General features: G+C 39.6%; 1 protein-coding gene across 5 annotated transcripts in view; it reads right to left on the reverse strand.

Moving 5' to 3' along the window:
• The window catches only part of cuedc1b (CUE domain containing 1b), a 32256-nt gene extending 20554 nt beyond the window's left edge, over nucleotides 1–11702 (reverse strand). For 4 of the 5 annotated variants that reach the window (XM_026193185.1, XM_026193183.1, XM_026193184.1 and 1 more), the window contains exons 1-5: nucleotides 11535–11702; nucleotides 7005–7105; nucleotides 5238–5882; nucleotides 4199–4326; nucleotides 1610–1736 (exon numbers count right to left, since the gene is read on the reverse strand). In XM_026193185.1, coding sequence (XP_026048970.1) covers nucleotides 1610–1736; nucleotides 4199–4326; nucleotides 5238–5549 — 567 coding nt within the window. In that variant the 5' untranslated portion in view covers nucleotides 5550–5882; nucleotides 7005–7105; nucleotides 11535–11702. Of the gene's footprint in view, nucleotides 1–1609; nucleotides 1737–4198; nucleotides 4327–5237; nucleotides 5883–7004; nucleotides 7106–8675; nucleotides 8741–11534 lie in introns of all 5 variants that reach the window. The other variant, XM_026193182.1, reaches the window with a different exon arrangement.
• Nucleotides 11703–11977: the final 275 nt, after the last annotated feature.

Raw genomic sequence — 11977 nt, forward strand, 5'->3', positions numbered from 1 at the left:
CTGCATTCACATCTCTGGGCAATTTAGAGTTTCCAATTAACGCATTAGCGGGAGTGGCCTCCGGATTATCTGGAGAGAACCCACACAAACACATGCAAAATTCACACAAAAAGACCACAGCCTGATTGTGGAATTCAACTCAGGACCTTCTTGCTATGAGGCAACAGTGCTAACCACTGTGCCACTTCTAATTGGCACGGTGGTCCTGCTTCTAAATTTAGATAAAGCTAAAGTTATTGTACTTTGGCCCTAAAAATCTTAGAAATTTGGCATCTAGCTAGAAGCTTACTCTGGATAGCATTACCTTGGCCTCCAGTAACACTGTGAAGAATTGCGGAGGATATATTGTTCAATGCACACATTAAACAAATATGTAAGACTGCTTTCTTCTATTTGCACAATGTCTCAAAAATGAGACATATCCTGTCTGAGAGTAACAAAGAAAAACTAGTTCATGCATTTATTACCTCTAGGATGGACTACTGTAACTCGTTATTACTGTGAAAGGTGTTCCCTGTTATGGCCCTCTTAGCTGACAGTAAAATTTCAGGATGAGTTGATGGTTTCAGAAAACTCCCTATCAGGACTGCCAGTTTTCACTGTTTCCGTTTGGCTTGGATATTTTTTTTTTTTTTAATGTTTGTGATGCTTTTAAAGTTGTCTTTGCATCAACAAAAGAAATAAAAAGAATATCACAAAAAAGAAAGTGAAAAACAAACTTTTCTGCGATGAAAATGTGACAACGAAACCTGCAGTTTCAGAATCTGTGAGAGGTTGGATTTCAGTACCCGACAACATGTCGGGTGAACGATCAGCGATTTGTGTTTACATCGTTTTGTGGATTTACCTGCTCTTTAATTGTTTGCTGTTTGGTGGTTGTTTAAATGGTATTGTACGCTTTTAGCTGAGATTCTGACATTCCTGTGGATACCAAACGTCTATATTTAAATAACATATCTGGCGATACATCCGTTGCCGGAAATTTCTTCCTGTTAAAATTGAGTTTTTCCTTCCCACTGTCGCCAAAGTGCTTGCTCACAGGGGGTCATATGATTCTTTGGTTTTTCTCTGTATGTAGGGTCTACTTTACAATCTAAAGTGCATTGAGAGAACTGTTGTTGTGATTTGGCGCTGTATAAATAAAATTGAATTGCATTGAATTACACCAGATGTTCTCCTTCTTGCCCCCAGTAATATAATTAACATAATTAACTTAGCCACATCAGAAATGTTTGGCTGTCAGAACACAATCTTCTGTCAGTGAAGGCTGACACACTACCTCCTTGACAACGTTCTTGACTTGGATACGTTATGAAGGTGTTTTCTTAACCAACAAATGCAATTCTTCTTTTTAAGCATGTCCCAGATTGTTCATTCAGCCACTCCGTAAGGCTTTTCTCTGTCTCTGACAGGTTTATTTTGTTTTTGTTCGTTTAACTACATACATATTACAGTATCACAAAGCAAGCAAACAAAAAAAACAAAAACAAAAAACAAACAAGGCCAACATAAGAAAAAGACATTAATGGTATTAACAGTATTTAACAGTAAGGAGAGAAAAAAAGGAGCCATCTCGTGAACGCTTGGGAAAAAACAATCCCATTTTTACCTTAATGTTGTCTAACTGCTGTGGAAGAATCCGTAGAAAATCATCAGGGAGATTTCCAAGCAATGGAGGGTTCCAGTTACGGTAGCTTCTAACCTGCTGGTGAGCTGAAGGAGGCTGGGCTTTAGATCTAGGAGAGTCCATGGAGTAACAGGACAGATTAGTAAATCTACCAGTTGCATTTTCAAGTTGTCTCTATCTGAAACTATTATTAATTATTTAAATCCTTTATATGGTGCTCTCACAATAATAACTAGGGAGTGCTAGAGACAAGAAACATCTATTTTTCCCCATATATCTCAACAGGAAAATGATGTTATGAATGAGAAAATGCCTGGTGAGTGTTTGCAAATGTGGCCTAGACACAATCTATAATACTGTCAAACAATTAAAACAGGCTAATTCGATTTTAAGACGTGCCAACTCTTTGCTTGGTTTAGGTCTTTAAAGCATTGTCAGTGTTTGCATATAACATACAATCTTATGCTGCCTTTTGTTCAAGTCACAAAAGGAGCTGGGCTGTTTGGTATTGTCTGTTTTCACCCCATAACTATTTACATATCTCTGCATTATTGTACTGCAGTAAATAATCTTTGGATGAATTATCATAGCTGCTGATACAGATGTTAAAGGAGCAGCACAGGATCGGACCCACACTGGCATTTGCATGGTGCTTTTACAGTTTTACTATTGAACTACTTGTCTAATCGACAATTAGCCTAACATGTGTCTGTTTGGACTGTGAGAGGAAGTCAGAAAAACCAGACCAAACTCCACACAGAAAGGCCCCAGCCAAGCAGGACATTCACCTCACAACAAAAAGGTTCTACGAATTCCCTGTGACACTGTCCTTCACATATAGTGGTAACTGGGGAAACACCTATGCTCATTTTCCTTTTTTAAAAATGGCCACTTAAAGCAATGCATGAAGTCAATAATAGTTACAAAGTTTCACATTGCAGTAACTTTTCTCGGCGGCACAAAGCGTCAGAGAAAATTTCTTCATCAATTGCATGGACCAGGGTCTACATGAAAAGGAAGATACTTTTACCCCAGAAAAGACCCTTCTCAGGGGATACACTGTCTGAAAGGAAAGGACTCTTATGGGGGATGGCACTGCTTTTGTGTCAGTTTGCGTAGTTATTCTGCTACACAGATTGAAGGACTAAGGGTATTCAACGTACATAGACATGTGCAATCCTCCAAAAAATAAATACATAAAAAAAAATTTAAAAATTAAAAGAATGCATCTCCTTGTGTGGACTGTATGTGTTGGTCAACTGCTGGTTGTCTGAAATGTAGGCCTGGAAGAAAAAAATAAGGTATCAAAAGGAAACAACAATAAGGGGAAAAACAAAAGATCAAAAACACAAAAGGAAAACCACACAACAGCTGTACTGGGCCGTTTGTGTTTAAACACTGCAAATTCAGGGGTTGGTTCCTTCAAAGGACTCAGCCTACGTAGACCATGTCCTTTGTCCTTGAACAAAGCCTTTGTACTTTACAACTCTCCACAGTTTGCTGAAGGATAAAAGCACAACTAAGGTCACCAGTATAATCTCTGGTTATACATTGGTTGCTTCACTCGCCACCACATGATCATTACACAGTCACTCCGGTATGCCCGCTGTTAAGGCATAGGAAGGGACTGCAGCAGCATTCTCCTGAATGATAGGTGGCGCCACTCAGACAACACTGTGAAATAGTTGCTGAGACAGGAAGGGGAAGTCAAACCTGGAAGACTTTGCCCTCAGGGAAGGACAAAAAAAAAAAACCCTACTCGGCCACAGTGCAACACAGCAGTTACAAAAATTGAGAGGTGCTCAACCGAGCGTGCCAAACGTCAAAATCGGTGTATGACAGCCACGACAAGAGGCATGCAGCGAGCATAAAAACACTGTAAAGGCCCCGCTTTGGATGAACACAACTACAACTGTGGCCAAGTTTTGGTAGACGTACAATGTTTATTTGTTTCTTTGCCACTTATTTAGATCATTTTTTACGTTTCTATTATACAGTCAATAAAAATTAGAAGGATTTCATTGGTTTTAAAAAATTTTATTAGCAAATAACATGATCATATATACATATATGGAAGCTGTTTGTTCTTAATCTAAAACACCTCGAATACACAGCACAGAGGCATCGTTTGCTCTAAATATGTGAAATTGTGAAAATAGCAACACTGAAGTGACTGCAACGACTGAAACACCCACCCAGACAATGAATACTGAAGATATTTTGAGATATTTTAGGGACCCATGTCCACTCTGAAAATGTGTCTGCATTGTGATATTACAGTGAAACTGACCATTAACCTGGGAAAATGTTATCACTTCACTTTTTTGTTATAACTAGAATCTGAATTCTTGAAATATGGACTCATGTTGATGAGTCACTGTGACCTTGACTTTTGACCTAGAAAAAAAGACAATTTATCTTTGAGTCCAAGAGACATTTGAAGAAATGTTCTTGATATATTTTATTTACAAAAGCAATGCCTGAGGCTTCAGCAGGTTACAGAGGTATTTTATTTAAAAAAATCAACAGAACAATTATGTAAAACATAGCACCTAAGTCTTTGTTACTTACCGTGGAGATAGTGTTGGTGGGGCTTCTAGGTATTTCCTATCATAAATGTGCATGTCATATGTTGGTGGAGAGTAAACTGGAGGTGCCTCCTCATCTGAACTGTCAGGCTCCAGAGTTCGCTCCAATATCTAGAAAACACAAGTTTTGTTTGATTAGGTGCTTTGATTGATTTAAGCTGCCTTCAGCTAGATTTCCATTTTTTCAGCTAAATAAACTTCAAGTTAGTGCAAAATGTCTTGATCTTGAACTGAGTAGCTATGCTCTTTTCAGTAAAAAGACTGACTAGCATCGTGTTATTGTTATACTTGTCATGGTGCCTTCATGCATATGACCACATCCTAGACAAGAACATCTGATTCGATACAACTTGTTTAAAAAAATGGACATTTCTGCAGTTCCAGTCTTTGGCTGTAAACCATTATAGAACAGATTCTCTTAAAAAAAGAAAATGAAAAAAAAAAAATACAATTTTGTATCAACAGAACTTCTAAAAATCACATGAATACATGTGATTGAGAAATCTCATCACATGTATCCATTCTTTTTTCAGAGCCATCTTGAGATTTTCAGTGACTGCTTTTACAGGTATCCTGTTAGATAGCAACCTGGTTTTTAAAACTTCCCATACTTTGATTTTTGTAACCTTTAATCCCTTCACATGGAACTTAAACACTTGAACTTAAAACCTGGTTATTACTGTATTCCTAGATGCATTTTACCATCTGTTGCCTTGCCATTATCATGTGATTTGAGCCACTATGCTCTGTACCATCAAAGAAAGTTCAAACATCATAATATTGTGCTTTTGCATTGTATACATTGGATGCGCATGTTTCTCAAAACGTCACATTTCTTGCTCACGTTTCTGAATGCAAAACATGTGCAAATCCAAACATGAACACTGTAAAAGCCTGGTCATCACCAGAACCCTAATGTGCAATTTAAATGCAGGGGATGCTTTGGTTTACAGTGCCAGCACTGACAGCCAGTCAAGCTCAGCAGGTATTGGTGTTTGTACCCTTGGACCCTTTCCACTGACCTCTGGTGGGATGCTGTCATCCGAGTCTGAGCTGTCATCTGAGCCTTGTCCGTCAATGCTCATTTGCAGCAGCTGGTCGATGGTAGCATCCACAGCTCCATTGTTAGATCGCAGCACACACTCTATCACCTCATAGTCCATAGAGGGGAACATGGTCTTGAAGTCCTCCATGGCCTGGTTGAACTCCAGGCGTCTGACCTGTCGGCTTGGCCTGCTATTGTTAAGCTGCCCCTGTCCACTGCCACCCCCACCTCCATTTCCGCTGCTTCTGGAGCCTCCATTGCTGCTACTGCGTTTAAACAAGCTAGTCATCCTCACGCCCTGGCTACCTCAGGCGCTGCCAACCTACTGACAGGGTGGCTCTTCTGTTACCAGCACAAGCACTTTGGCCCCTTTGGTTTTACTTGCTTTTACTACTTTCTCGGTCAGTCTCTCATTCTAACACAAATTGCATTTTGATTGGAGTTTAGAAAAACAAGAATTTTCCCAACCTAGTTCTATTCATTATTGGACTGCATTACACATGATTAAGTGTATAATAGAATGTCTAGGAACTTAGACAAATAGTGACAAAAACTAAATGTTCAAAATCCTCAAGACTCGAAATCCATGAAGTAAAAGGCCTAACTACATGACAGCCGCCACCTGCAGAGAGAGCAGACAGGATCATCTTAGAAAGAGGTGGTAATAAGTATTTGGCCATTTTTAATAAAATTTAAAGTTAGCTCAATCAGTTAGAAGGAAATGAAGCTGTATTGTATTACTAATGTCCATATGCTGCATCTCAGGAAATATCCAGCATCACTGGGGACCCCTCCAGGTTGTAAGGTGATTTTGGCATAAGGGTGTTAACAAAGTTACTACTCCTAGGTTCTCGTACATAATGCATTTTTAAAAAGCAGCTGTGAGACAGTAAATTGCCTATGTAAGAAAATTAAGTATAAAAATGTATTTGCTAACATAATATTAAGACAACATAGACTTGTGTCTCTTGCTCATTATCAGGAATTCTGGAGAGCACGCATACAGAAGCTGCAGTTTCACCAGGGGGAGATTAAATATTTACAGCCAGCAAGTCACTACTGACCAAGGAAGGCGTGAACTACATTTCAGGCTTCTTCTATGTCAGGTAAGATTAAGCTAGGTGGCTGATATTTGTTTACATTTAAATGTATGAGTTTTATCTCTTTAATCATTTGTTTTCACATTGGCTTGAAATAAAATATCACCACGGCTTGTACTGCAGCTTACTGCAACTTCTGTATGTGGGTCCATTTCATGTGACATCCACAAGGTGGACCAGCATGTCTGTTACATGCTTTGAGATGATACTGGGTTGGAAGTTCAGCACCTGGGCACGTGTAGCTGGTGCACAGTTATAGAAATTCTCTGGACAAGTCCGCTTGGTCACAAAGAACAGATGGGAAACTGGTACGAAGCCCCACCTTTACTTTCTTATTATAAAATTTAGGTCACTTAAAACCAGGCAGCAGACTTGTGGACATGGAAAGCATAATCGAGGCTTAAGTTGGATGAAGTAACAAAAAATGTCCCTGGGTAGACGAGTGATGACTGGAGCTTACATCAATGGGCATGTAGATAAAGGGAATAAAGGTGATGAGGTGTTGGCTAGGTATGATGTTAACATGAGGAAGGACATATGGAAGTGCAGGGGAAAAAATGAAATGGCAAAGGTAAACATGTACTTGAAGAACTGGGAGGAACAGACGGTGACTGGTAAGAGTGGAATAACAAAATGGTTCTAACCTTTTCTTGTTTACAGTGGTGATAGTATGATACTCCATGGACTATGATGTTCACAGGTGTCATTGTGATCTGCAGCGAGCAAGGAGCAGCTGCAAGAGAGCCTGGAGAGGTGGAGGTATGAAATGGAGAGAAGAGGAATGAAAGTCAGTAGGAGCAAAACCAAATACATGAGTATAAATAAAGCTGGTTTTATGGTATAGTGGAGTTTACTGGGAAAAGGAGAACTGAGGAGGAAAAAAAGAACTTCAAAGATCAAAAAACAGCTTGAAAAGCACAAATGAGGGCTGCAGTGGACACGTTTCATTATTTCTAACACTCTGTTTCACTTCACTTTTTTTTGGATGTTACATATTTGCTCTTCTCCGAGGCTGCCTGACAGACTAACAACACGAGCAAAAGTGGCCTGCATATCTTCTACACTGCCTCCATCTGACAGCAGAGCTCCCTGCAGGCAGAGGGGCCCGGACTGAAGCTGACAATGAACACACCGCTTCTGCTCGACCATAAAACCAGCTTCAGACGGAGACAGGTGAAAAGGTCAACATCCAAGGAGTAGAGGTAGTGAAGGTAGATACCTGGGATAAACCATGGAAAAAGAACCAGGAGTGCATCAGAAATATAAAAAGAGAGTGCAGGCATCATGGAATGAGTGGAGATGAGTAGTGTCAGGGTGACTTGTGACAGAAGGATGGCAGCAGTTCACAAGATAGTAGTGAGACCTGTATATGATTACGGTTCGGAAATGCTGCAATTAGCTGGCAGAAGCCATCCTATTTTAAATTGAAGTGAACAGGGGTGTTTACTACATAATTCCATATCTGTTCATTCATAGTTTTGATGCCTTCAGGAGATGGGGCGAACAATACTAGAGGTCAACTTCAAGCCAACTGCACAAGTCAACATCAAGTGTGGGATCTACCAAGGAGATAACCTGCCCCCACTGCTGTTCTGCATAGGCCTGAATCCCTCAGTGAGATCACTGCAAGACTGGCTACGGATACAGACTACAGAATGGAGCAATCGTCAGCCACCTCCTCTACATATCTGACATCAAGCTGTATGAAAGAAGTGAACGAGAAATCGAGCTCTGAGCAGAAGATTGTTAGAGGCTGGGGTCTACCACAGCAGGCAAGATCCCAGGTGCAGGCTGTGTAAAGATGCTCCCGAGACAATCCAGCTCATAACAGCAGGGTGCAAGATGCTAGCAGGCAGAGCAAACGTGGAATGCTGCCAAGCGGCCAGCATAGTGAACAGGAACATCTGTGCAGAGTATAACCTAGAAGTCCTGAGGTCAAAATGGGACACGCCTCCTAGGGTGGTTGAGAATGACGAGCTAAGATCCTGTGGGACTTCAGATACAGACAGACAAACCGATGATGGCTAACCAACCTGCACATAGGAGTGGTAGACAAGTAGAGGAAGATGGCCGTAGTGATTGTTATACTGAGTTACAGCAACATAAGGAAAAAGGAACACGAGAAGCTCAAGAAGTACCAAGGCCTCAGAGAAGAACTGAAGAAGATATGGAGGGTGAAGGCAACAGTGATCCCTGTGGTAATCAGAACACCCGATGCAGTGACCCCAAGTGATCTTGTGTGGGGGTCCTTATAGAAGGAGTTGGAATTTGGAAGCGTATTTTCACGCTGAAAAGAATGGAGCAATATTTCTAACCTTTAAAAGAAAACCAGCCCATCAGGACAAAACAAACACACAACCTGCACCAAATGAAGGTACGTCTGAAAGAAAAGGAAAGGTTTAAAAGTACAACAGCAAGTGAAAACATGACTTTCCATGGCTGATTTACGATGCTAAGGCACAGCTTTTATTTTGTCACTACTGCTCAGAAGCAGCAAAAAAGGAGAAAATCAAACAATTCTTATGTGATGTCAAACAAGATATTTAAAAGACACAATGTTAAAAAAAACACCACATTTCATGCTTGCACTACAACTTTTTGCTCTGTGCTACAAAACTGGCAACCTTGTTACCACCAGTACTATGAGCTAACAATGTTAATCTACAGCCCTGTCCTGTGCAGACAGTTATTTGAACTGTGCAGATATTAGTGTAGCAACCAGTCATCTAGTAATTCAAATAACTGTATTATAAAAAATCCTTGACACAAATGATTTGCTTCGATTGATACATCACTCTGTAACATTTGTGACTAAAAACAGACTTGGAATACAACCATATGTAGGAGTAGCATGTGAATAAAAAGTTTCACAATATTAAGCCCACACAGTTTTTCCAACAGACTGACAGAACAGCAGCAGCGACGATGACTCTAGCATAGTTTAACATGGAGCCAGAGTCTGTTTACACCACGAAGAGCTGAGAGGTGGAACTCTGACGTGAAGAAAAGCAAACTTTGTAGCTGTATACTCCACCATTTGTTTTACACAGCAAAAATGTCAAATAAAGCCACGTAAGTGGGATATCTTTAAAATATGCAGATGGACGGTTAAACCGTGTATCAGACTAAGTTAATTACGCCGCTTGCTGAAGGCTGACGGCGGAAGTCCCACTTTCCATCTCAGTGACCTGCGACACCTGCAATAAACAGGATTTAACAGGTTTAGAGACCATATTTTGTGAGTTTAGACCATATTTATTTCAAGGCTTTTGTAAATTTATTTTACAGATTTAAAGTGAAATAATATCAAATATTATCTCACAACAGCTTCTTCCCCCAAAAAACTCTGAGCCAGTGACCTGGGGCTGTTAGTTTGGACAGTGAATTATTATTAACATTATTAACATCTACACCATCATAATGTCTGTTCAGCAGCAAAAAAATTATACATCAATGCACAGGGCAAACTTCAGAATGCTGATATGCTTGCTTTTCTTCATTGCAGCCACCACACACACTCTTTTAAGGCTTACAGACACACAAACTCTCATATTCACATACACACTTAAATACGCAGAAACACATGCACAAAACACATACATATGAAAACACACTTAATCTATGTCATCCAGCAGATGCAACACAAAACTATTTTTGCAACATATTAATGTAAGAAAGCCTTCCGCTTATCCTTGTGGCAGAGGCAGGGTACAGGTCTGGGTGCCCAGTCTAACACATAGTTACTCAGGACCTTCTTGCTGTGAGGCAAATGTGCTAATCACTGAGCTGTACAGGCAATTTTATTTTATGCCTTAGTTTTCGTTGCATGTATATATTATTTTATTTTATATTACCATACTTGAGATTATTTATTTATTTTTGCATTTACGAAAATGTTTTCTTTAAAAAAAAACAAAACAACTATTTTAATACAACAAAATACTATATTAGTTGTTTTAACAGATGTTGTTGTGCAGTTAAATTATTAAAACATTGCCATTTCTAACAGCTCATTTTGAAGTACCTGTGTTTTTTCTTTGTGTCCTCTAATGTGTGCATTTCTCCTGCTTTGTATATATTCCTCTTGTTTTGTTATTTATTCTTACTGTCCTACCATTTATATTTTTATCCATGCATAGTTTGAACGGAGCACCTACAATTTCGTTATGCATGTGCAATGACAAGAAAAGGCTATTCTATTCTATTTTTAATATTCATTATTGCTCATTAATAGCGCAAAATTTATTTTTATCCAATTACTCGATTAATTGATGGATTAATCCAAAGACTAGCCGATTACTAAAAATAAAAAATTGACAGTTGCAGCCCTAGCAGAAATTACAGATATTTTGATAGTACAACAGCAGATGCGTTCATAAAGGCTGACGGGTGTTCGCGGTAATAACGGGTGAACCCTATGCTCCATCAGCGCTGACTCCTATATTTTGAACTGATAAATCCAGTTCAATGCAGCCCAAATGTGGAGTTCATGCACATTCAAACGGGGTCAGACCAATGAAACCCTGGACTGTCACATGTTAAAACCTCAGAAGTTTAGAATGTAGCACAGCTTTTTAATGGGGGTCTGATATCGCTGCTGCTGTACCGTAGCAGGGTTTATATGTGCTCTAAACAGACTAGGTCGCTGCTAACTAGCTAACGGTCCAACTCTCAATGTATATTTTGCTCGCAATATTAAGTCTTTATCCTAACGCAATTTCAGTGAAAAACGGCGGTGGTGGTGGGGTGGGGTACTTTAGGTAACACTGGGTAACATTCTAAGCTCCCTTTAATTAAACTAGGGTTAGCACCGATATGTTAGCTGTATTGGCTAACTAATCACTACCAGGTACATAGGGTCCTCAGAGCAGGGAATCGTCATTCCAAGGCCTCGGTAAGTGATTCGCAGTCGCATCATCAAACCTAAATTAAGACACTTTCAAAATGTTTCATCGGATTTCAGATGCTAAAAGAACACGTAGTACATTTCCCTCGCAAGAAATCATACTGTTCAAAACAACATTTTAAGAAATCGCCAAGCTGCTGTTTACAAAGATAAGCGGTAAAGTAAGCAAGCATACACAACAATCCGACAGTTAAAGCTGTCTTTTAAACTTGTCCTTCGACATGGGGTAAAAAAAAACAAACATAAGAGCAATGCTTGGAAAACTCACAGAGACCCCGATGTCCGGTTAAACAGACAGTATCCACACAATGCTCCACGCGATAGAGGAAGAACAGCTGACCAGCAGGACAGCAGCTTTTAACATTAGAACTATAGCTGCGGGAATACAGTAGCTACACACGTACCAGCAGAAATGACGTTAAAATTCAGCTGGCTACCGGATGTATTACGTTAGCCATGAAATACGCTGATCTTCAAACTAAAAGACATACCCATACCTGTGCAATATTATTTGTTAAAACATTTATGAAATAATATATCAATTAATTTAAGTGTTAACAGGGAAGGTAATTTACAAAAAAAAAAACAACAACAAAAAAAAACCCCATATTTTCACCAACATCAGTTTCTTCCATGTTGTGTTTAGTAGTGCTTAGTGCCGACATGGGACAGTTTTCCAGTTTCGTTGTACTAAGTATGACTGTGCAGTGA

Source organism: Astatotilapia calliptera, chromosome 14 (assembly GCF_900246225.1).
Source record: "Astatotilapia calliptera chromosome 14, fAstCal1.2, whole genome shotgun sequence".
Lineage (NCBI taxonomy): Eukaryota > Metazoa > Chordata > Actinopteri > Cichliformes > Cichlidae > Astatotilapia > Astatotilapia calliptera.